Source organism: Setaria italica, chromosome IV (assembly GCF_000263155.2).
Source record: "Setaria italica strain Yugu1 chromosome IV, Setaria_italica_v2.0, whole genome shotgun sequence".
Taxonomy (NCBI): Eukaryota; Viridiplantae; Streptophyta; class Magnoliopsida; order Poales; family Poaceae; genus Setaria; species Setaria italica.
The window spans coordinates 36,143,681-36,169,488 of NC_028453.1; the positions used below are offsets into that span (position 1 = coordinate 36,143,681).

The 25,808-nt window shown below is 41.9% G+C and overlaps 2 protein-coding genes across 3 annotated transcripts; both read right to left on the minus strand.

Moving 5' to 3' along the window:
* Positions 1 to 406: 406 nt before the first annotated feature.
* LOC101775949 (heterogeneous nuclear ribonucleoprotein A3 homolog 2) lies at positions 407 to 5,456 on the minus strand. The gene is made up of 6 exons (XM_004966005.3): positions 4,895 to 5,456; positions 4,749 to 4,789; positions 3,374 to 3,537; positions 3,190 to 3,292; positions 2,691 to 2,860; positions 407 to 1,395 (listed from the first exon to the last, which is right to left on the minus strand). The coding sequence occupies exons 1-6, from the start codon at positions 5,191 to 5,193 to the stop codon at positions 901 to 903; spliced, it is 1,272 nt and encodes a 423-aa protein (XP_004966062.1). The 5' UTR covers positions 5,194 to 5,456; the 3' UTR covers positions 407 to 900.
* Positions 5,457 to 8,238: 2,782 nt separating this feature from the next.
* On the minus strand, positions 8,239 to 15,082 carry LOC101776353 (probable phospholipid-transporting ATPase 4). Of its 2 annotated transcripts, none has more exons than XM_004966007.4 (11): positions 14,927 to 15,082; positions 12,615 to 14,541; positions 12,415 to 12,525; positions 11,873 to 12,149; positions 11,698 to 11,786; positions 11,545 to 11,611; positions 11,210 to 11,419; positions 11,005 to 11,130; positions 10,793 to 10,891; positions 10,508 to 10,699; positions 8,239 to 9,276 (listed from the first exon to the last, which is right to left on the minus strand). In XM_004966007.4, exons 2-11 carry the CDS (start codon positions 14,423 to 14,425, stop codon positions 8,620 to 8,622), a joined length of 3,639 nt encoding a protein of 1,212 aa, XP_004966064.1. In that variant the 5' UTR covers positions 14,426 to 14,541; positions 14,927 to 15,082; the 3' UTR covers positions 8,239 to 8,619. The 2 variants fall into 2 exon arrangements, with proteins under 2 accessions (XP_004966064.1, XP_004966063.1); XM_004966006.4 differs by having other exon boundaries at positions 11,524 to 11,611.
* Positions 15,083 to 25,808: the final 10,726 nt, after the last annotated feature.

Consider the following 25,808-nt stretch of genomic DNA (forward strand, 5'->3'; position numbering starts at 1 on the left):
GAACCGTGCTGATTGTATCAGAGATTTGGTGCGTGGCGACGTCGCTGAGACTTCAGCCCAGTGTAATTTCATCCTTCCGCGGCGCCGCCTACAGGTGTTGGGTTGTACCAATTCTATACGTAAGCTTGACGATCACTGTCATGCAAGCTAGCGCATGATAATGGCCATTTTTAATCGTACTACTAGTACTTTAATAAACGTCTTAACGACTAAACCGTACTAGATTACACTAGAGATTAGGTGGCCGGCGACATCACAGGGACTTCAGTCTAATGAAATTTCATGATTCCTTCTGTTCAAAAAGAAAAAGTCTACTTCGAATACAGGAGACAGAATCATGCATAGTTCCTCCCAGTGCCTGCTATACATACACGCGAAACTGAAACAGAGAACAAGCTGGGCGAAATAAAGACTGCAACATTACCCATGTCATTGCTCACAAGCATTCAGATCATGAACTAAACATACGACATACCAAACTATAAAATTAGAAGTATTAGTCCCATCCTTTTTAAAAGCTTTTCTCCACATGCAAGCAGAGATAGCAACAGTCAGCCGATTAGTGAGCGAACGTTACACCGACATACATTTGTTCCACCACCATATTTTTACTACCACAAAGTTTGGTTTTAAGGGTCTAAGGCTCATAGCAGGCTACAAGAATACAAGAGTTTTAGCCGCAGCTTCTACAGAAAGCCCTGGGGGTAGTTCAGAGTTCAGTGACTATAGCCTACAATGCCGGACATAGACACAGTGCATTGCTAAGTTCCAGAAAAAAAATGTTCTGACGCCGCGGATTCGACAAAGTGAATGGAATGTTCCATATTCTTGGTAGCTGGAATGAGGTGACCTATAGGACTCTTTATTAGCAGATCCAAGAAAACCGCTATGAATCGACGATCATTTTCCATAGGGGTGGTATCTGCTTGAGCCCCGACCGCCAGTGCCACCACCACCACCACCACCACCACCACCCATGCCTCCAGCCCCACTGTAGCCACCATATCCTCCTGCACCGCCGTATCCTCCTGGTGCACCATATGCACCACCTCCATAGGCACCTCCATATGCCCCATAGGTGCCGTATGGACCACCGTACATGGAACCACCATAAACTGAGCCATAACCAGACCCATAGCCAGCAGTATTGCCATATCCATAACCTCTGCCATAGGCGCCATAAGCTGTGCTGCCATAATAGGCTGCAGCTGATCGGTAGCCACCTCCATATCCATAGCCACCACCACCACTGCTCCCAGAGCCGCCACCACCACCACCACCACCACCACTACCACGGTAAGAATCACGGTGACCACCGCCCCCACGACTATATCTCCCATTTGAGCTTGAATCACCCCCGCCAGGTTTCTTTGGTTCAGCTTTTTTAATTTCAACCTGCAAAATTACAAAGCAATTGGAGAACTAAGTCAAAACAATTTTCAACCTGACTCCTGCTGCAATGATACTTAAATATATGCTAGCAGTAATCTTGACTAGTAATGCTGAGTAGCTAAATGTAAATTACTTAGGGTCCAAATCTAGTCTTTGCCTTAGGGACCAAGCCTTTGCCTTAGGAACCAAGTCCAGTTAAGTCAAGCCTTAGCCTTGACACATAAGATCTTCGGTAGTGTTTGGGCCAACAACATAGCAGCAACAACTATAAGCCTTACGTAATTTCTAACCAAGAGAAAATGATGAACCTTTATTAACTGGAGAGTTGTTGCATGCAGACAGACAACCAGAACCAGTAATGTTTTTAAGTTTCTATTGTGAACAATGTTAAGTGATACCAATTTGTCCTGGCATATGACGCGGACAGCCCAAGTAATCCCTGGCAATGATATCATGCTGCTATTCTTCTAACAAGTTGCCATATGAGACCTGATTTATTTGATTTTCTGCCATATTATTAATTATTACCACAGTTAAACGAAGATGTGCATTGGTCATTTATCTTGTATCTCAGATTGCACAAGCTCACCAACTGTTTAAAGTGTTGGCAGACAGAAATTTACAACAATATATCATAATTACCATACATGTCCTACAACAATATACCCTAAATTCTAAAACCCTAAACCCCATGAAGACAAGCTGATGTCTCAAGGCATAAAGTTCACTCATTCTACTATATATTAAAAGGAATATACTATTACAAAAGGGTTACGCGAGAACACCAGGAGCAGCATTATTTTTCAAATATATATGAACCAAAGTCATATGCTTGAACAGTTTCGTGCTGAATGCTATAAAATCGAGGATAGTGTGTTTTCCAGGAACCATCGCCTTGAATATATCAATATCTCATAATGCCATGAAGGTGCCAGTTCCAATAACAGTACACACCCATATATGTAGAACTAGCACCATAGACAACCACTCCCAAAACAAAGGTCAGATCAACAACATTCACACTGCATGTTACATTTAAAACTCTGAACTTCCTTACATGGTAGACATGTACTTAATAAACAATAAGTGATGTTCAAAACCTGAACACATCAATGACACATTATAAGGACAGAAAAATCATATATAGGATTACCAACTAAATTAAATGAAAAACAATAATAATAAAGTTATTAACGACATGCCAAAATAGAACTTGCTAATTATAACTCTAAAAGGTGCTAACAAATCAATGATATTCACTATCAGGGAAAACAAAATTGCAAGATAAAGAAAGTGACCTGTTTCCCTCCAAGATCATGCATTCTCCCCTGTGACATAACCCTTTCAACAGCATCTTCACTTTCAAATGTGACAAATCCAAAGCCTCGTGAACGCCCAGTGCTATGGTCAAGCATAATCTGATGCTCAACCACCTTCCCATACGAGGAGAAGTGCTCCTTCAATTTATCTGGAAAGATCATATCAGTCATGTTTTGCAGTTGAAACATTTAGTTTCAATAGACAACAACTGGAACTGCTAGGGAATTAAGTTATACTCCCTCCATCCCAAATTATAGGTCGTTTCGACTTTTCTAGATGCATAGATATATTATGCATCTAGACATAGGGCATATCTAAGTGCATAACAAAGTTTATGGATCTAAAAAAACCAAAACGACCTATAATTTGGGACGGAGGGAGTATGACTTAATATTTGTGAATACTGTGACTAAGAATGTGATACAGTGGTGAGATAGCTTTTGCTCAAAAGAAAAATGCTTCAGAGTCGCTAATAACCTTCAGTAAGAGATGGCGGGATACCACCCACAAAGATCTTTTTGGTCTTAGGACCATCTTTTGTTGACATCTCCTCTTTCGGAACTGTCCTTTTGACTTCAACCTTGATAGATATAAAACACAAGTGAGAACATAGTCCAAAATCAAGTTCACTACTTTAGGATGTCAAACATAGATGCCTCACCGTTCTTCCATTAATGACATGTTCATCCTCCAGAACCCTGTCAATCACAGATGGATCGGAAAATGTGACAAATCCAAATCCACGAGGCATCTTAGTATGCTTGTCCTTCATGATCACTGAATCAGTTATAGCTCCATACTTCTGAAAATGTTTAGTGAACGATTCTGCATACAAACAAATGAAGTGTAAGAAAGACAAGTGAACAAATCAGTTCCACCATGAGGTGAAACAAATAAAGAGAACACAAATCTATCTAATCCATGTCATAGATCAGCAATATATAATGTTTCTTTAGCAGATGTAGATAGTAGGACCCATTAACCAATAAAAAGGTCTGAGTGAGCAAAATGCTTAATAAAAGGCTCACAGACAGTTTAGCAGCAGATTTGGAGGATAACTCTAATTAAAGGCTACAGATCACTGACCCATGAAAGACTGCAAACTAAAAATGTAACATCAAGACCATGAAGATCCCATGATCAGAATACGAAATTGACAAATATTTTTTAATACAGAACTGGACAAGCCAACTCCACCTTAGAACACCAAGTGAATGCAAAAAAAGAAACCAAATAATACATCTAGAGGCACGCCTCCACTTAATTGCCATTTAATTGTTCAAATGAAAGGCATTTCCTGATTTTCAGTTCAAACCATATGCATAGCAGCACATCTATGCAAACTCAGAAGTCGCAAAAGAAATTCTCAGCAACTAGATATCAACAGAGAATCACAAGGAGTAAAGCAGACGGCGTAACATAGCTTCTTTATGATGGCTACATGCATTAAAATGCATACTACATTACAGTATGTAGCTAATCAGCATGAAAAGTATAGAGCAGACAAGACCTGGAACAGCATCTTAAGACCAATTTAATAATTAGTCAAAGATTGTGTAGCAACTGTTTTAACACTCCTAAATGTACAGAAGGCATAAGTTTCTGGAGTTCATTAACTAAATCTGCTCTAATCATCAAATTCCACTGTTTATGTATTACTATTTCAGTAAAAAAATACCAAGACGAAACATAGCATATAGTATAGGCATGCTCCCCTCTATATGAGAAAGGCAGTGATAGCTCCCAACCAAATGAGATTTTGTCACATACCTTAGCCTACCCAAGCAAAATCATACTGTATCAGTGAATCATGCAACTCAATGCAAAGGTTAATACCACCAAAAAACCTACATCTTTTCAGGGCAACATGTTGCAGTGTAATTTTCCTTGTACTAACAAAATAGTATCTACTAACTGTTCTTTCCTCCGTACTATATTTTCCTCCCGCAATATATTATTTGTGGCTGAACATTGCATTTGATATAAACTAAAATAGCCTCTTATTTAGCAGATCCCCCAAAAGAATTGCTCACTACCTTCGGTGGTCTCCCAGGCTACACCCCCTACGAAAATCTTCCTGCAAAAGCACATACAAGGATGCACCAAACCAAAACTATCAGCCACACCTAATCCAATCCAGCTGACCGGACCAAACCAGAAACCTTGAGCCCAAGGAACTCACCCCGAGGCGTCACCGCCTCCAGAATCCACATCCCTCCCTTCCTCGCCACTGGCGTCAGCATCCCCAACGACCTCCGCTAGGCCTTGACCTCCACCTCCGCTTCTCATCTCAGCAGCCCCAGCCGGCGCAGCCGCCTCCGTCTCCTCCGGGGCCGCGGCAGCGGCCCCGTCCTCCGCCTCCCCGTCCCCTTCCTCCTCCTCTTCCTCGTACACCTCCTCGACCTCCTCCACCTCTTCCTCTTCCTCCTCCTCCTCGTAGCCGTTCATGGCGTCCTGGTTCTCCTCCCCGTACCCCGCCATGCCGCGTCGCCGCCGGCCCGAACCACCCGAAGCGGAGATTGGAGGCGAGTGAAACCCTAGCTCCCGATCGAAGCGGGGAGCAAGCGTAGCAGCTAGATTGCTGGGTATTGGCCTGCGCTGTAGGAGGGGAGCGGTAGGGTTTAGGGTTTGCGGCTGGCGGAGCAAACCCTAGCGGCGGCGCTTCGGTGTGCGTGAGGAACCCAGCAGTGGGCGTGGGGGAAGAGAGGTGGGAGATGGCGGCGAGGGGGGGAGTCGGTAGAGCGCTGATATGATAGTTTGGTGGGGTTCGGCTGGGTTAGAACTTACTAGAACACGTTGGGTTGCTTGGCTCCGTTGGATGCGCGCCACGATTCGTGCTAGCATCCCGGTGCCCATTGATCTGCTGGTTGCCGGCCGTCGGCCCATTTCCTTCTCATCACCTTGGATATGCTTTCAAATCATCCTCGCAAAAATCAAATTCCATAATTTTAAAATAAAATATAGCTTGAAAGGATTACTTTAAAATTTGAGCTCATTTATTGTTAGTTCAAATATTGTAGTTAAATTTTCTTTTTTTTCTACCTCTCTACTTTTAACCAAAAGTACAAAGGAATGCACAACTCACCCCTCTACGTACATACGAAAGAAACAACGTTGTAAATGGTAAATATTAAGAATATTTTAATATTTTAGGAAGATGAATACTTGATTTTTGGATGGTAGGATCATACCTAATGATTCGTGCTACATCCATCCTGTGCATCTTCTCCAATGACAATGACGGTGACTTCCTTCACCAAAATTGGGGAATATATTTTGAGATCCTTATATTAGGGTTCCAGATGAGACCAAAGGCCTTAGAGGAAAGGCGGTGGCTATGGCGATTGTAGAGACAGACCAGCAAATGGGGGATGGGTAGAGGATGCCATAGTACCACCTTGGCAAATGAAGGTGGCGGCGGATCTGGTGAGAGGAGTCGCGGAACACGATAAAAAAGAGATTGGATGGGCATGAGGCATGATAGTTGCCAGTGACGAGAAAAGATAATTTTGAATGAGAGTTACTGCGGTTATTCAAAGGACGGGACTCATCAGTGTCGTGGAGGTGGGGAATTCCGATAGAAATTTGACAAAACAATTGGATGTGGCGAAGAAGAAGAAGAAGGTGGCTAGGACTTTACTTGGTAAGCAAATATGAGTGCTCCAATCCTAGATCTAATGATTGACGACCACAAATTCACCCTTATAAATTAGGAAGTTATCGTTGCTTATTTTAATGCTAATCTATCATACCCTATTTTTTTTCATGTTGGAGCTTATAATCATGTAGCTGAGTTTCGAACTAAAATAAGATTAGGGGACTAAAAAATGTACCGTTATAAATTAGAAAACTCTTTCTCAAACTAAGGGAAGTGGCTACCATATTTTGCCACCGAGCAAGGTACGTTTTTATAACATAACAAAATTTTATTGTGGCACATAGAAAAGGATGACTCACACCAATAAATAATATTTATAACAAATAGGTCACTTTTATGTTAGGTTAATTCTAGTGCATTATATCATGCATGTCAATGAGCGTACAAGGATGTTTTGGTGACATGTCACATAATTAAAGAAGAAAAAGAAAAATGTAGTATTGTGGAGTATATAGCTTAATCTCAATATCCAAACCTAGAAAAATGTGCATATATTTTGGTTTTCATTCTTAATAGAAAAAACCACATGAGGCTGGTTTTAATGGGGATTTCATTCTCATTGAATGAGGCGCCACATATGCAAAAATGATGATATGACATCAGATTTATGAGAGAGTCAGAGAGATAGGAGAGGTTTCGTCTAGATAAAAACTAGGCATACACTGAGGGGGCGTTTGCTTCCGGTGACTTATTTTTAGCACGTGTCACATCGAATGTTTAGATACTAATTAGGAGTATTAAACGTAGACTATTTACAAAACTCATTACATAAGTGGAGGCTAAACGGCGAGATGAATCTATTAAGCCTAATTAATCCATCATTAGCAAATGTTTACTGTAGCAACACATTGTCATATCATGGACTAATTAGGCTTAATAGATTCGTCTCGCTATTTAGCCTCGACTTATATAATGGGTTTTGTAATAGTCTACGTTTAATACTCCTAATTAGTATCTAAACATTCGATGTGACGGGTGCTAAAAATAAATCAGCAGAAGCAAACGGGGCCTGAAACTAGCAATAGGGTGAAAGAGTTTCACTTTATTCAATTGCATTCAATCTTATGCGTCACAATTAAATGCTACTCCCTCCATTTTTATTTATAAGGCGCACCTGTATACCAAGATTCAAACTTTGCAACCTTTGACCAATAATTTGACTATTAATTTTATATTTTTATAATATAAACTTTATATGATTGGATTTGTAATCAAATATACTCTACAATGATTATAAGTTTATAACCATAAACAATATAATATAGGATAAATGAATAGTCAAAGTGTTATTTAAAAGACCGTGCCAAATTATACTATGCCTTATAAACATAGATGGAGGGAGTATTGCTATCCATGAAACAACAAAATGAAACCATTTCTTAGAGGAGATTGTTTCATACATCAACTCAAAGGCACTGTAGATGATGTCGAGTGGAATTGGCCTAACAATTAATTGTGTTGTACGATGTAACGCTATTCCTGGTGGGGAGTTTCATTTCGTGGTTTTATATGTCGATCATAGCATTCAATTGATGCATTGCATTGTGAAATGTTTCGGTCATAGAGTTTTCCTTTTCCAAGATAACATTGGATGATATTTTTTGGTTATAATGGGGTTTCATTTCATTTTCAAGGCATAAATAATAGTGCGTATACGAGATGAAACAACTCTTACAATGATTTTTTTATAATGGGGTTTCATTTCTTCTCTTTTTTTCGCAATTTTCTTGCCATTTTATCAGCCTATGCGGCATATCATTTCATGAGTTTGAAACTCTTATACAATCTGCACTGAGAATGACCTAATATCGACATCATGACTCCCGCAAGTAGAGTGCATAACCTTCTATATAGATTACCGGCAAAAAGAACAGATACTGATTACTGATATCAATACGACAGTAATTCAGTAAACATATATGTCAAACAACTACATACATGAATAGCAACAATCAAAATTGCAGATATACATGTTGTTAGCTATCTCAATAGGTTCTTTTCCCAACTGAACGGAGCTATACTTTTTACACGGCTGGCTTTGGAGCTTCTACTAGGGTGGACACCACCAATTACACCCCGACATTTCTTACACAAATGGAGAAAAAAAGAATCCCAAGGGAAAAAATAAAGAAATAGAAAGAAAGAAAAGAATTTCGCTATATTGCTCAATGAAGCTAAAAACCACTGCCTTGCAGGAGCAAACAAAGTGGCGACTACTATCGACGAACCTGTCAGGTGACGCAGATTTCCTATGGTACTGTATGAATTGTTAAGGATGGGCCTTTCTTATGCAATTTCCCCCTGATCTGCTTGATCTTCGCATCGACCCTCGCAGTGAAACCAATCTTCGTCTTCTGCCTGGCCTTCGACCGCTCCCTCTTCCACATTGTCTGGTCTTCGACATCTTTCTTTAGGTACTTGATCTCTTGAATCACATGGTGATCAAGTGGATTGCATGATCTCTGGTAGGATATGTGAATCAGGTAGGGGATGTTGCAAGCAGCAGTCACCAGAAGTGTCGCTGCCCAGTATATGGGAGCTGGCCCAAGGACTTCCAACAGGATCTGATAGTTGTCACGGGACCTCAATGTCATCCCGTAGGCGAGGATGAAGAGATACCAAGTTGTTATGCTGCCCCACACAAAGAGATGCTGAATCCATGTGAAATGGCTCATTGTTAGAGCAATTTGCATGTTGACAGCCCAGATGATGCAGGTGAACATGGTAGTTCCCACTGCAGCCATGTCTGCGGTCTGGCCCCCAGCACGGATTGCCTGATCATAGAATATGCAAAGGTTGAGGAAGAATATGGCCAGAGATGAGTAGAGGCCATTCCCCATCCATCCTAGGATCCGGTACCAATCAAAGAAAAGATTCTTTGGCCCTTGCTGATATAGTGCTGGGAACTGCAAATGCAAGTCATGCCATCTCAGTATAGATACACGAAACAGTTAGAGGCAGCAATGGACAATCAGAAAAGATCACCCAGCTCCTACAGTACGAAGGACCGATACATGAGACCTCTAGTGTCAACAAAGGTCAGAGGAAAGTAACAAGCATAAAAGTTTACTTGGCAACCTGTAAACAACTTTTACTGACATAGTGATTTGATCTACCAATGGAAACCATACAGACATAATGGTAAGGAAACTCACGTGCCTTTGCATTTCCTTGAACTTCAGTCAGGTGTAAATACAATATTACTACCAAGTGGTTTCGATCTGCTTAAATGATTCCTTAAATTGCTTGCATTAATATTTTATAGATGCTATGGAAGACAAACTACTTGAAGGAAGGTGGCTGAACCAGATAAATTTGCATTAAAATCATATAACAAACCAAAATTGTAGGATATTTCAGACCAATCAAATGTGTTGAAAAACATCAGTCAGGTTTCCCGACATAATATCAACAACTGAGATAATTTAACTCGCTATAATTTGTTGTGTATTCCAAAACTATTTTTACAATAGTATCCACATAGACACCCTAGAGTTAGTCGTGCATTTTTATTTGGGTGCACGAATACCTGAAGCAGATAATTTAACTACTGGGACAGAATTCTATTGAACATAGAATGAGTAAAAGTATTCAACGCGCACTGAACCATTTCTAATTCTGAAACTATCTTTTAATGGCAATAAACTGTTGATTCATACAAATGGTTGCCATGGAAGGTCAACAAATACCTAACCAAAACAATACAAATCATAGTAACATGAACAAATGTGTGCTTGTAAATTGAAGGAACATTCATGATTTTTCTTAGTTTTCTTATATATTCTTAGCCATATCAAATAGTTGTGTTGTTATACTTGGTGCCATGCGCACTAGGCTGAGAAGGAATACCTGATAGACATCTGAGTGCACTATAATTTTCTGATCTACACCCAGTCACAAATGATTGTGGTTCTAATATTCTATGGAACTGTGGTTTTCCTCAAGAAACAAGGTTTAGCAAGTGATCTTTTGGGTTAACCACTTATTCATTTGTTCTTTGGTCACAAGGAGGACACAAAAAAAAAACCTACCACAGAACACACCACATTCCAGGACCAAGCTTTAATTTGAATTTTAAACATGCCTAGTTTCTCATAACCAGTAAGGTTCAAATAAGGTGGATGTTCTATCATATACCTGTAAGCAGATTTCAGATGAAACATCTTGCTCAAACACTCCAAGTGATATAACAGGAAGCGAGGTAAGAACAACATTGAAAAGCAGCATAAACCAATCGTCGTATACAGATTGCCCAGAAAACCCAGCAAACGCCTCAAAGTAAAATATTGTAAGCCCAAAGGCAATATTCTTGTAAAAGAAGTAGCAGATCTGCAATTCAATAAAAGAAGACCTCGTCAAGACAAACTTATAAAGTAATAAGATTCAATAAAATGTAAGAAATAAAAGTTCTTTGGGCAGCACCATTTGGGCAATTCTCTTGTAGCACCAATGTCCATGGACGACTAGAAGTCGCTCAAGAAACCGAAACTGAGAAATTGAAAAATCACTAGCCATCACTGCCTGGTAAAGCAAAAGAACCAATGTTAGTCATATCCAATCACCAATCCTTGGTCTTATCTAAAAGTAGCACTGCACTAGATAGGGACTGGACCATGATAATCTGAAAAACTGACCTGCATGCCCTCCACCCCACTTATACCAACTCCAATATCAGCTTCTTGAATCATGCCCACATCATTTGCACCATCACCTATTGCTAAAGTGGTTTGTCCTATACCTTCTTTGACAAGTCGAGTCACCTACAAAGTGAAGGAGAGCAAACTCAACATTGCTTTACATAGCAAATACAGATATTCACTTGATGAGAGGTGAAGCTACCAGTGCTTTCTGCTTTGGAGACACACGGCAACATATGACAGAAGCACACTCTATCGCCAGATTCAAGAACATGTGCTTCATGTCGTCCTCCAAAGCAAATACCAGAGCTTTTCCATCAATAACTAGAGCAAATGCTGCATCTGGATCCTTCTCGAGTTTGACCATTTGTGACCCATTGGCGATTTGTGACAGAAGACTCTCCTTTGCAGCCTGCTCAGTTGTCAAAGATGAAAGCAAAGCCCACCATAAAGAGAATTACCATGTAGATTAAAAAGTCACCTACAGTAAACGAGAAAAGAGTCGTGCAAAGATACCTTCTTTGCATCCTGGGCTACCTGATCACCAGTGGGTATGGACAAACATATTTGTTTCATGCCTTGCCTCAGCAAACTGCACGCATATCTGCAAAAGAAATGGAAACATCATAAACTATTTATTCACAACTAATTGTTTTATGTAGGAAAATTTTCCACTTGGTAGCAGCATACCCGATGTTAATTGCAGTTTCCATCTTATCGCCAGTCAGAACCCAGATCTTGAGACCTGCTTGCGCCAAACGATCTATGCACTGAGGAACCTGATACAACACAGGTCATAACACGGAAGTTAGAAAATTCAAAACAGTTACTGGTAGCATGTGAAAAGTCCATCAATATTTTTTACCCCTTTTTGTAATTTGTCCTCTACTGCAGTTGCACCAACAAGGATCAACTCTCTTTCAATCAAATCAGAGACACGTTCAAGTTGCAACTCTCGATCAGGCCCAATAGAGGTCTTTGCTTTAAGAAACTCAGCATTCCAAGAAGAATACTCTGATTCCTCAAGCACCCTGTATGATAGTGCCAACGTTCGCAGGCCTGCCTCACCATAATCATTCAGATGCCTGGTCGTATCAACTTCATACATCCTTCCATTTTTTGCCAGTCTCTCAAATATGATGCTGTTTGGTTGGAAACAAAGAACGATCAAGGATAGTCAAGCTAAAAGGAAGTAGCGGAGAAAGAACAAATAACCCAAACATGTTGACAGAACATTGTAAGTAATCAAATGTACAATTTATACTACTTACTTAAGGAAAAACTTTTAAGCTATCATTTTGACTAATAAAACATCGAAATATGAATGCAGATGGCCTGATGATAGGCTTAGCTAAAATTCACACATAAGCATCACCACAGGGGAAAAAAACTGGTACGAAGTCCAACCTGTCTGCTCCTTTGCAAAAAAGAAGAATTTGACCATCTTCATCCTTCAAAATGACTGTCATTCGTTTTCTTTTGCTATTGAATTCCAATAGGTTGAGAATCTTGAACTCCCTAAAATTATACTTATGCATTAAGACAAATAAATAATAAGGAACAGTGACAAATAAGTGCAAACGAAATGGCAAATACTGATATGCAACCTCTCAGTTGTGCCCTTTGAAGATGTGTGTTTCTCCCTGACAAAGACACTTGATTGTGTTCGCTTGAAAAATTCAAACCCAAATTCCCTGGCTGCAACAAGAAAAGCCCCTTCATCAGGTGATTCTGCTTCATAGGCAATAGAACCAGTTGCCTCATTTGTCTCTGGTATCGCTGTGTGGCACAGAGCAAGTATCCTGAAGAAGAGTAGAATTGTGGAAGAATTTGGCTCCTTGGTCCAGTTCCCTTGCATGAGACGGTCATCCTCAAAACTGAAGCCTTTTATGGAGGGTTTTCGGTTGTTCCCAACACTAAAGGTGACTCCTTCTACAAGCTCGATTTCATCCTCATTGTTCTCCTCCCATATATCTTGTAAAGGCATGTCATTGTCCTCATCACCTGATGCCATCTGCTTTGCAGCAGCAATTTCAACTTCACTTGAACCCACACCATATGAAACTCCAGCAATTGAACACTTCAAGAAGTCCATCTGATTGCAGGTCAAAGTGCCAGTTTTGTCCGATAACACAGTATGAACCTGGCCAAGCTCCTCATTCAAGTTGGATGTACGAGCCTGAGCAGTATTACCAGTGTCCTCATCAAACATATGAATGTCCTGGTTAATGAAATGTGCTTGCAATACCTTCACGAGTTCAATCGAGACATACAGCGAGATTGGAATCAGATACCCGTAAAGAATGAGTGCTGTGATTAGATGGAATATCCCAGAAAGAGCAGGGCGTGATGGGTCATCCAATTTATTGCTATTCTGTGGCTGCAAGTACCACCAGTGGGGCAAATCTAACTTGATCCTCACAGCAAAACCGATTGAACTAATGAGTGATATCAAGACGAGCACAGTGAACAGAATGTATATGATTAAATCCATCTTCCTCTCAATCCTGCTCCTCTTGGATGGTGACTCAGTTGAATTCTGCATGACTTTACTGTCATGGCCAGTAAAGATGACCACTCCATAGATAAAGGATGTATTCCTTAGTTTTGAGTCCCTGAGAAGTATCTGAAACGGGTCAAGGGCGTACACCTGCCTCTCGTACTCAAAGTTACCAGTGAATGTGTACAAGCTCGGGTTGGGATCCTCACAGCGTATCACTGCCTGGAAATCCTTAAATGACTCGTCTTCTTCCAATGGCAGCGTAACCTCAAGTGACCTTTTCACCTTGAGGTTCGTCTCGCCATCCAGGTTCATCGTCTCAACATAGCAAATGCCATCTTCATAGCTCGATGACAGTAGCAGCAAATCAGCAGGGAAGAACTGGTCCTTCTCGACCTTGACCACATCGCCGACGCAAAGTTCCTCCCAGTGCCGGTACACGAATTCGCCATCGCCCTTGTGCACGGCGACCTTGCGGTTGTTCACCTTCATGTCCTGGATGAAGCGGCGCCAGTCCTCCAACCCCTCCTTGAGCATGCTGAGCCCGACAACAAAGGCCAGCGGCGCGATCATGCTGACAGCCGAGAAGGGGCACACAGGGGTGAGCGAGAGGATGGCGGTGAGGAGGAAGTAGAGGTTGGCGACGCGCCGGAACTGCTCGAAGATGGCCTTGGGGAAGAAGGTGATGATGTTGTACTTGGTGGTGGTGATGTAGTTGGTGGGGTACTTGAGCGGCTTCTGCAGGGCGGGGTTGTTGCAGTGCACGACGCGCGAGAACCCCGGCCCGCCGACGGCGCCGGCTCCATCTGAGGAGGGCCCCTCCGCGCCGGCATCCCCGTGCTGGCCGCGGAAGCAGTTGAAGGTGTAGAGTTTGCTCCACCGCATGCGGTCCCGCCGCCGCCCGCCGGAACGGCCCATCTCGGCGCCGCCGCGGTGCCTGTCAGCGCCCTGATTTCCCGGCTATGCGGAGCCCGGCATTGCCGCCCCTCGATCGAATCTAGGACGGGATTCCTCCGCCGCGGGGCGAATTGGGCCTGCAAATTAGGGAATCAGCTCGTGATCTCGTCAGCGAATCCAGAAAAAAAAAAGGCGAGAGATAGAGAAAAGGAAAGACAAAGAAATCGAACAAGACAATCTCGCGACAAGGAAACCTGGAATCTCTACAACAACGCGGAAATTACACCCCATATGCAGCACCGACACATTCACCCTTCAAATTCATCCGTGCAAAATAAAATAAAAAAGCAGCACGAAAAGATCAGACGAAGAGATTACCGAAAACTACAGGCCGGAAAACACCGCAGCGGGTCCAAACGAGGAGGGAAAAAAGGACGGGGGAGAGCGAAACACGCAGGACCAGGAACCGAGGCGTTGGCATCCATCTCGAGAGAATGAAGGGGGAAGGCGCGGGCCACCAACCTGGGTGCAGAGAGCGAGACGCGAGAGGGAGGGGCGCGTCCGGCGAGCGGGCGGGCGTGCGGGCTGGGTCTCGATCCCGGCCTCGGGATTCTCCCGCGGCGGCCGGCGACGCGTGGGGGGGTGGCGGGTGGGGTGGGGGGCGGAGAGAGAAGGGTGGGGAGCTGGAGGGAGGAGGGAACGAGGTGGGGAGCGACTAGCGAGGCCGCGAGGGGGGGAGAGGTGGTGAGAGAGGAAGGAAGAGGTGAGAGAGAGATTAGCCGATTAATTAATTCCGATTATTTTAAATCCGCCCTTTGTTTACCCGTATTTACCGTCAAGCCCCCCCGCGCCGTACGACAGCTAGGGCCTAGGCCGCCAGCCCGCCTGCAAGCTTCGCTTCCATCCTTCCTACCGATTCACCAATTCGCCAAAATAAAACCTCTTTTTGGTTTTTTTATCAGTTATTACCGGCATGTTTTGCCACTTGTATTAGTACGATTAATTAACCAGTTTGGACGTTTAAACTGTGAATAAAATACACCACGCGCTCGTCGATTTGCGCGTTCGCCTACGCGCTCGTGCCCAAGTCGTGGGTTGTTGCTGGGGAGGACGGCAAACCTTGGCTGTTGGCTCCATTCCTTTTCAAAATCAAAAAAAAAGGAAGAAAAGAAAAAAAAAAGGGCTTGGCTCCATCTCCATGCACCATGCGTGTGTGTTGATGATCTTGATCGAGTCGCCGCCCGCGGGGCGAGGCGAGGAGGAACGAGGCGTGCGCAGTTGGAGGAAGCGGGGAGTTGCAGGCTTGCAGCCATGGAGACCGGGACACACACAACTGTGATGGGAAACCGCTTCAACGGCCCGGCACATGGGGTCGGTGGGGGACGCACGCACGAGCGCTCATGTGTCTTCCAAACAGGCAAGTACGACGTCGTCAGAAACTCTCAAACTCTCAGAATGCATTCAGAGTTTCTCAGATCAGGATAAGAGCGTTCCATGAAAGCAAGCGATCGACAGGTGCTAGAGTGGGAAGATATCATGTCGGGTTACACCGTATTTTCGGAAGTGTACATCTTAACGGTCAAAAAAAAATGTTTACAAAAGGACATGAAAAGGTTTAATAGCATGCAAGGTTGCAACAAGAATTGCCTTATTTAGTTGCTCAACTTTGAAGATGCAAAATCACTGTTGTAGCACTGTAGCACACTGTAGCGTTTCGTTTGTATTTGTGAATTATTGTCTAAATATTGACTAATTAGACTCAAAAGATTCGTCTCGCAAAGTACAACAAAACTGTGCAATTAATTTTTGATTTTATCTACATTTAGTACTATATGCATGTACCGCAAGTTTGATGTGATAGAGAATCTTTGAGGTAACTAAACATGCCCATCTAAAAATTGCAGGGCTTGGAAGATATTTTGCTGTTATCCTGCTCTGTCCACCCCCAATGTGGCATTCAGCGCGAGTCGCATTCATGTGTAATTTTTGGGACAGGTTCGAACTAGCTATAGACACCGTACCCGTCGTACTCACCCTGGTCCACAGGGCATTTCAAATTTTGAACCTCTCGGTCGATCTTGTCCACAACAATTTAGATTTAGCCCGAGCGGAGGACGAGAAATACTAAAATTCTTTCGATGGATACTGCTTTGACAGTGCACGTCCTGGTGAACAAACATCTGGAATTTTTGGAGTATCGAGTGTGAGTGTTTGGTATTTTGGTTCATATGTATGTACTTGTCTCCATTAGTAGTCCGTCGCCTGAGCTAATATAATTTATTTTTTCATGCATTTTATTATGTCATAAAACTTATATTTTTTCACATCATAAACCACCGAAAGGATCCAAAACTGGACTGTAACACTAGTATTTCACTACAGCTAATCTCAAAGCTTCTGTATCGCCACAATGATGAGCATAGGAGTGAAAGATCAATACAACAGTGATAACGAATAAAATCGAGCAAAAAATAAAAATATATATATGTGTGTGAATTTAGTATGTGGGAAAAAGGGTAAGATTCTGAATCTACATAGCAGTGGAGAATATATGATCCCAGATTACTAACTTCTAGGATATAAATAGCTCATTTCTTACTAAAAAATAATCTAGTTTTATTGATATATTATAAATCAGATTTTGTTCGGTTACAAAAAGTTCCTATAGTAATGCATCGTATCTTAGCTGGGGCTACATATCAATAAATGTTATCTAACCACTACAATTCTCATAGCTTAAACATTTACTCCAACTCCTACCATGAAAAGGTTGCGCACACCAATCCAATGCCATCTTTTCACCTTCTTTAGCCGTGCACATTACCTGCTTACTTTTGGCATCACCTTTAAACCAGGAAGTTTCTTTCATTAGAACCATTAAAAGGTGAAAGGAAACTTCCTAACAACACGGTTTCAGCAAGGAATATCACTGCACATTACTTCCACTTTGCACCTTTATCACCTTCGACCTCGAGGAGCATATATACTGATGCTTGGATAAGGTCCTCTCGAAATAAAAATGGTAAAGTAAGGACCACATTGCAAGAAAAAAACATCATTTTCCCACAAGATTACTCACGTTGCTTGGTTTGGAAGAATGTTTGGTTAATGCTTAATGATAAGTACAGGGTGTAGGGCCATTAGTCAGGCCATAATTTGGCATCCTTGGCAGATTAGCATGGACAAGACTGCAGGGCTGAGTGCTTGAAAGTTTGAACAATAATGCAATCTGAAGTCGTAAACAAACTACTAAAAAATAGTAATGCGATCTGGTGCTGAGCTGGAACCCAGATCTTTAGTCTTTTACTTGTTCTTGGGTCACGGTGGGTTCCACATGCCAATTTAGTTGGCGTAGTTAGAAAACTGTGAAGCAGTCAAGCAGACAAGCATGGACAAGGAAATTGGCTGTACCCTGAAATGCATACCTGAAGAGTTTGTTATTCCCGCAATTTTTTGCTCTATTTTGACAATATAATAAGGTTCTACCGTCTACAGTTCCAGTGCTGCCGATCATCTGGATTGACATGTACCCATGTCCGTCTTCTAAAGGGAATAAATGCATTTGCTAAAAGCATGTCATAGTTTCCTTCAAAAAAAATGTCATGGTTTTCATTTCTCACTGTTGACTTCCAACCGATGGAACAAGGTGGTTGGCATGCATACAGCTAATTCATCAAATTTTCCAAGCAGACACACACTTTCATTTTCAATACTACTATACTACTGCTATCATGTCGACATTGGTCAATCAATGAAATTCCGTGTAATATATCATTAGTGCCTTGCTTTTCAAAAGAAAAAATGTTAACAGTACCTTAGACCAGAAACCATAAATTCTAATATGGATAACACACTATTGTTAGAACTGTGGACCACTGAAGAAACAAGGATAATAATTGGGCAGGTCTCTGCAGATTGTTTGGCTTGCGAAGTAGGATCAGGTTTTTGTCTGGAAAATATGTCCTTGCTGCTTCTATTCTAGTAACATTATTACATATTACAGTTTTCAGTTATCTATTTTATATAGAGGGTTCGGCTGATAATAAGAAATTAAGCATAGCAACTTGTGAACAACCAGTGTTGATCTATCATCTACTGCCTGGTAATCATGGAGACCCTCTCCCCCCTGATCTGCTCAACGGCATGATGATGACCAGTCCTTACGTATAGCACCACTCTTTTAAAAAGCTTTATTTGTACTGCCTTGAAACAGTAATACAAATGTTATAAGCCTGTAGCCATTTGCGTTATATATTTTGCTATCTCCTTTCGTCTTCAGAATAACAGCAAATTAAAAGAATGGCACACTACTCTTTCTTCGATGCCAACTTTTCCTTTGCTTCATCTTATCAACTTAGGACTGGTAGGCACGACGCGTTGTTAATAGAAGTGAAATAGGAAGCATGGTGGTTGCCTGGTTGGTGACTTTGATGGAGACGCCCTGTAATAGGAGAATCGATTCCTTTTTTTTCTTCAAATTAACATACTATGTTGTTCAAAGCAGATTCTGCAAGTTAACTCGATAAGATTTGGAATAGGAGCTAAATAGGATTTTTTTTTCTTCTAATGCCTATGTATATTGGCCATTCTATTAGCTCATCACTCGTTTTTTTGCCCACTAGATCTCGGTCCGATGGTGGGAGTGCTTTCTTCCTTGAGCAAAGGATCCTTCTTACAAGAGTTTTCTACCACTCGAGCTCTTATTACTCATTGGCAAGCATCTACGCGCGGCGCACCTATTTTTTTTATCAAATATATCCATTAGAATTATATTTGTCCTTTGAAGTTTAGTCTGGAACTATAAAATAGCTAAAAATCAATATTTAAAATTCAACATACATGTCTTCTAGAACAATATCGGTGATGCTTTACTCATACTCCCTCCGCCCCAAAAAACAAGTCGTTTTAGGATTGTTCTAAGTCAAATTTTTTTAAGTTTGATCAAGAATATAGAAAAAGCTACATATATTTATGGTATGAAATAAGTGTCATTAGATTTATCATGAGATATATTTTTATAATATATCTATTTGATACTTTTCTCTATAAATTTGATCAAAATTGAGAAAGTTTGACTTAAGATAAAACTAGAATGACTTGTTTTTGGGACGGAGGGAGTAATCCATATGAAAAATATGGTATCTCAAATTAAGATAATAAAATACTATGCCAATGCTTTTTCGTGATGATCTAGCAATATCTACATTGCAGTATCAATCTACATAGTTCTTTCTGTATACTGATGGTCAAAAGTGTTTGATCGAAATGAAACGTATTTGTGGGAATACCCTTGTCGTTGCTTATTAATACCTTCTTTATCCAAACTACGAATGAAAAAATGCATATATTCGGCATATCCGGCCAACAAGGAGGAAGCTGAATGAAATCCAAATAAAATCCGCAGCACCGCTATATATACTGCCACCTATCGTATTGCTGATCATTTTTTCAATAGGTTGCACCTTTCCGTGGTTATGCGAGTTGTCTGCAAGAACTAATTCAAGGTGGCATGCACTAGCATAGTCCTGAGAATGCTATCATTGTTTCACGAGATATGATCTGTAGTCCTTGTTACATGAGTGTTGTTGATTAAACTCCAAAGATGATGGCCAATGTAGTAGAGAAGGTGACTCTGAAGGGAAAGCCCACTACAGCTCCAGCAAAGAAGATGACTCCTAAGAAGAAATTGCAAATTGGATAAATTGTATCCCTAGATGTGCTTCTTATGTGAGATATTCACTTAGAATTTCCATTAGCTAGGAACCCCAAATTTCTATGAGCTGGGAACTCAAGATCTTTATTTTTTTTCTTGAAATGCGAACTGAATTTGATTTCTGGCTTGTAATGTGAGATATGAACTCACTGTTATGTGATGCTGCCAATTTGGATGAAAATGTGTATGTATGTATGTATGTATGTATGTATGTATGTATGTATGTATGCATGCATGCATGCATTCATGCTTCTGTCTAATTGCCATGCCATGTTCAGTTCTATTGATTTGTCAAAATTACATATACAGATACATTGCTTTGACATCTGAAGATACATTGCTGTGCATTTTGGAGTCATTAATTCATAATTGTATTCTGAAAATTACAAACTGAGATACATTGCATTGCATCCACTTCTAAATCTACAACTAGCACACATGGCTTGTAATTTCGTAGTACATTGGTGTGGTTGTGAGTTTGATGCCGGGTATCATCCAGTTATGGCCTGAGCTGCTACCTGGTGTTGTAATTAAATTGTTGGCTAATGATTTACGGTCAGCTTAAGTGTGTTTTATCTCAAATAAATAAATTGAGTAACAAGAAATTGAGGGTTTGTGGTTCTACTGTGGTGACTATATGCACTGATTGCCATTTGGCTTATGTGTTTCTTGATAAACGTAATTAGAATTAAAATTCTTGTTCAGCTTAAGTTAATTGATGTATGTTCAATCTCAAATAAATAAACTGAGTAATGAGAAAGTTTGTGACCCTATTGTGGTGACTATAGGCACGTTTGGTTTGATGCCTATGCTGGCCAAACCAATTTTTTAGCTCGCCTGCATCATTTGGCGTTCATTTGCTTTGCTACCCATGTTTGGCCTGCCAATCTGCGCCAAAGGAAAATCAATGGACTACGCCGGCAAGATCTGAGTGACAAAAAGCTTGCTCGTGAATTGGCAGCCAACGTAGGAATAAAGACCAACGTGGCAATAGATAAGAGGCTACATGGAAACCACTAGATTGCCTAAACTTATGTGCTAATATCTCCCAAATGGTTTATCTAATCTTAAATTCGTTTATGGATTAATATTACTGACAATTAAATCTTTGAAACAACATGTCACTCGACTATTTTTCGATGCAATACAAAATTAATGATATGTGAACCCTACATGTCATAGTAAGAAGTTGAATTGGCTTTTTAAAATTTGGTAGGGCTACAATCCAAGCACATTTCACAACCGATTTGGCAAGACCCATGATTTGGTCATGACCAAAATTTGGTAGGGTTAGATGGGGCACAAACCAAACATACCCCCTTATTGCCATTTGACTTATGTGTTTTTTGACAAACGTAGTTTAAAATTAAAATTCTTGTTTGCTAGATCTTTTGCACTACGTACGACACGTGGTATGCACTTAAATATGTGTATATAAATGTTAATATCATTATGGAGAGTTTTTGAATTTTCTTTATCTATGTATCTTGTTTGCATGGTTAGTGAACATCCATAAAAAACATGTGATTTTTTTATATGCCCAATATAATATATCTAATCATTTTTTTGGAACTACATACTATGGATCTTGAAGGGATTAAAAAATAGTAGAGTATAGTAGCATGCTCATCTTTTGTGTTTAGATAACTATTCTAATAAAGTTGAACTAATGATGGTACCATGGTGAGTAAACTGGATTATCGAGATCTTACCACTAGAGATAGCATTCTTCTTTTGATCTCAACAAACCTTGAAAAAAATATATGTCCTACGTGATTTTATTGGTAGAATTTATCTTGCTGCCATAGCTAAAAGATAATATTGAATCTTTGCACGCCAGCTATTTCTTTGAATTTATCTCGCTACTATAACAACATTTTAATTATTAATCAGATCAACATATAGTCCGCGCATGCTGCGCGGGCATGTTACTAGTTCATTAGAAATGATATTTGTGAGCTTTCCAGATTAGTCTGAAACTATAAAATAGCCAAAATATCAATATTTAAAATTCAGCATACATGTCTTCTAGTACATTATCGTGTTCTACAAGGTGATGACACATAATCCATATGAAAATTATGATATCTCAAATTAAGATAATAAAATATTATGCTACTACATTTCGTGATGATCTAGCAATATCTACATTACACTGTCAATCTACATAGTTCTTTCTAATATTGATGGTCAAAATTGTTTGACCGAAACGAAATGTATACCTTCTTTATGATACCTTCCATATCATTGAAATGCAATATCAATATCATTGCTTATTAATACCTTCTTTATCCAAAGTACGAAAAAAAAATACATACATTCGGCGTATCCGGCCAACGAGGACGAAACCGAAAAACAGGCATCGAACCGAATGAAATCCAAATAAAATCCCCAACCCCGCTACATATGCTGCCACTAAGGGAAGGCAGCTTAACCAAGAAGCAAAGGGCGTGTGCACGGGCCCTGTTCTATTTCTTTTCTTTTCCGAAGTGAGCTCTCTTTTTCACGGATCGATCCCGTGTACGAGAAAGCACTCGATGGCTCACTCACACCACACGCACACGCACACGCACACACCCTGCTGCGGTGCTGCTACGTCCCCACCACCCTTTCCGGCTTGCCCCCAACGGGGGTGTCCAATGCGAACAGCGCAGGTTGCTAGTGCGGGCAGGTGTTTGTTGGCGCGCTGCTTGTGGCCGGAGCGACCACGACGACGACTGATAGCTACGGTCACTAAACCCTCCCCACTGGGGAAACTCGCTCCAAGTTTCAACAAAATGCACTCCTCCTCTTGGTGCGAAATGATGGTTGCTTCCATTACTGACGATAATGATAGTTTTGGACTGGTTCAGAGCAAGATGATGGTGCTTGGTACTGACTACTGAGGTATCTAATAAGGGCATCTTCGATGGTTTTCTTCTCCGGTAAGACTGAACACACACCAGTTGTAAACTGCTCTTTCTTCCAACAAGCTGAACCAGGCACACTTTACAACACTTCTGTTCTGCCTTTCGGCACACCCCTCATTCGGAAGTCATCCAGGTGCACAATGCCATTCTTGTTCGTAGCTGCCTCTTTTGCCCATGCACCTGTACCCATCACGGTTGATGCACAATGATATAGCTCCATTCTCGTGCTCCCATCTCTCACACTTTTCGTGCCAACGTGAATTCTAAGGCCACAAATATTCAAGGAGGATGCATCTGCTTGGTGCTACCTCATGAATAGGTACTTCGGTTAAGATCTTTCCCGGTTCTTATCTGCTGGGTACAAAAGGTATATCTAGAAATTTCCAGAATCTTGGCGCCTTTCCGAGGGCATCAGAGAATGCTCACTCACTCCGGTCGGTGTACTCGAAGCACGCTAGCGAAATGCACCGAATAGCACGCAAAAGCGGTCTCAGGTGCACCCACGAACGTGCACACACACTTGCACTGCACATCGCACATGCATGTCCATCACCCCGTTACCGTCAGGCGCAGGCGCGCCTTTCTTTTCGCGCGGATGTGACTCCCGTGGGGCCCGCGTGTCATCCAAAGCGTCGGCAGGGAGGGCCGCCATCATTTGATCGTCCATCTCCCGCTCGCGGCATGCATGGGGTGGTTAAAACTCAAAAGCGACGATGACTCCAAGCGTGCACGCCGCAGCAGGTCGTCGTTCTCCGAGAGGACCCCGATTTCAACACGTTCTGTTGGGTTGGGTTGGGCCACTCTCTTTTTGCTCCATGTATCCTATCCAGTGATCCGTGTCAGTGCAACGTGCTCATTGCCAAGGGTAGGGATGCAAGCGGCGCGGGCCACGCCGCCAACCCACTGGGCCAGGCAGCGCCGCTAGCCCACATAGTCCCGAATCCCTGCCCACTTCGTGGAAGCGGTCCCATGCGGGTAACCCGCATACCCGCTCGCATCGCGCATCCGCTCCCGCGGCTCCCCCATCGGCCATTGCGCTCCGCAGCCGCGCCGCCATGCCAGACCCTAGCTCCGCCCCTGGCTCTACCACCGCTGCCTCACGTTCCTACAGCTGCTGCGCGTGCGCCTCCTCCATGGCTCCATCACCGCCGCCTCTTCCTTTGAGAAGAAATGCTTCGTCGCTGCCGGTGCTGGTACGGTGCCCGTCCCTGCGCCCGGCACGAACATGACATCGCCACCCGTTGCCATCGTCCGCCAGTCCTGCGTTGCTGAGATCTGAAATCATGGTTGCGAGCTCATCTTGGACCACCGCTGCCACACGGGCAATTAGGGAAGCAGAGGAGAGGAGGAAGCTAATAAGCACAAGTTTGGTTTCTTGTCTTCTTGATGCTGGTGCTGACTATTCCAGTGAAACCATGGATGATTTAAGATTGATCTATTCCAGCAAGAATGTTGCACGAGAAGACGGTAGCAATGTAATTTATTCCATGTTTTCCATCATTATTAGGTCTACAAATTACTTTCGTAATCTGCATTTAGTTTCGAATTAGAGCAAAAGCAAAAGCAAGCTGATCCACAATTTATTCGAATGCAAGCTGATCTAATATGCTGGTAAACAATACATACAAGCAAAAGCAGAAAGCGTACATGAGAACTGAATTTAGTTTTGTAACTCGATGCTATGGATCAAAACCACAAATTAGAGTAACAATTTTATTCTGAAGCACCTAAAGGGCAACCAGAGGCTCTCAGAGCCTTTCAGAATGAAAAACAATGGAAGCCTAGCTAGTAGCTAGTGATGCCGGCACTAATTTCCTGTAGCCTTATAATCTTGTAGTTCGATAATGCAAGTGCTAATCTGCTTTTACCGTAACTGCATTGATCTCATTTGGTATAAGTAGCAGAAGTGCCATAAGTTACTTATATGCCTTTGCAAAATTTACAGACAGTAAACATCATCTGCTTGCCTTGGCGTCAGGATCGGGGTCATTGGCTATTTATCCCTTGTGTTCTACCTGGCCTTTACTCATTTGCCTAATACTGCTCTGCATATGTGTGATTGAATCCCGAGGCCGTACTCTTTACCTTTCCCGTGAAGCCAGCACCACTAGGCCACAAAAGGTTTTTGCTGGTGGGTAAATGGGCTCCGTGCTGGTGAGCTGAGCACCCGCCAGCAACTTTGAGCCAACACAGATATTTTTGCCACCCGCCAGCACAAGTATTTTTGCGAAAAAAAAACTCGTCCGACACCTGTTGCATGTCCCCACCGCCTGCTGCTCGTCTGCCGTGCCCGCCACTCGCAGCCGCGCCCGCCGCCGCTCCCGCCGCTCGTGCTCGCCTGCACGGGAGGAATGAAAGGGATAAGGGGGGAGAGGGAGAAAGAGACGTGCGGATAGGAGAGAGAGCACACAGATAAAAAGGAGAGAGGCAATGCTTTTGCTTGTCCACTCGTCTAACACGAATTTTCGTTTCCTGCGCCACATTTGCGCTGACGGGCACAAATATGTGCTGGCAGGTGACATAAGCACCTGCTAGCACAATGGCTTTACTAGCGGGCACTTCGCTGCCAGCACAGTGCTTTCAAAAGAATTCAAAAATAATTTAAATACTTGGCAAACGATTTTAAAATTATTTCAAACTTTTACACATGGACATAAATGTTATTTAGTCAATTTTAAAAAATATTATATCATAGATAACACAAATCATAATGAATAGTTAGGTTGAAACACCTCATGAGTTATAGGGTGTTTCAACCCATAGTGACAAGTGAACTAACTAC

Bases quoted from the DNA above. Each gene is read 5' to 3' on its own strand.
- LOC101775949 (XM_004966005.3), bottom strand. From the start codon at position 5,193: ATGGCGGGGTACGGGGAGGAGAACCAGGACGCCATGAACGGCTACGAG. The intron at 4,790-4,894 runs GTGAGTTCCTTG...GTGCTTTTGCAG, and splicing joins GGAGGCGGTGACGCCTCGGG to GAAGATTTTCGTAGGGGGTG. The intron at 3,538-4,748 runs GTAGTGAGCAAT...GTTTGTATGCAG, and splicing joins AGCCTGGGAGACCACCGAAG to AATCGTTCACTAAACATTTT.
- LOC101776353 (XM_004966006.4), bottom strand. From the start codon at position 14,425: ATGGGCCGTTCCGGCGGGCGGCGGCGGGACCGCATGCGGTGGAGCAAA. The intron at 11,612-11,697 runs GTATGCTGCTAC...TTTCTTTTGCAG, and splicing joins GAAACTGCAATTAACATCGG to ATATGCGTGCAGTTTGCTGA. The intron at 9,277-10,507 runs GTATATGATAGA...TTGCATTTGCAG, and splicing joins CATCTGAAATCTGCTTACAG to TTCCCAGCACTATATCAGCA.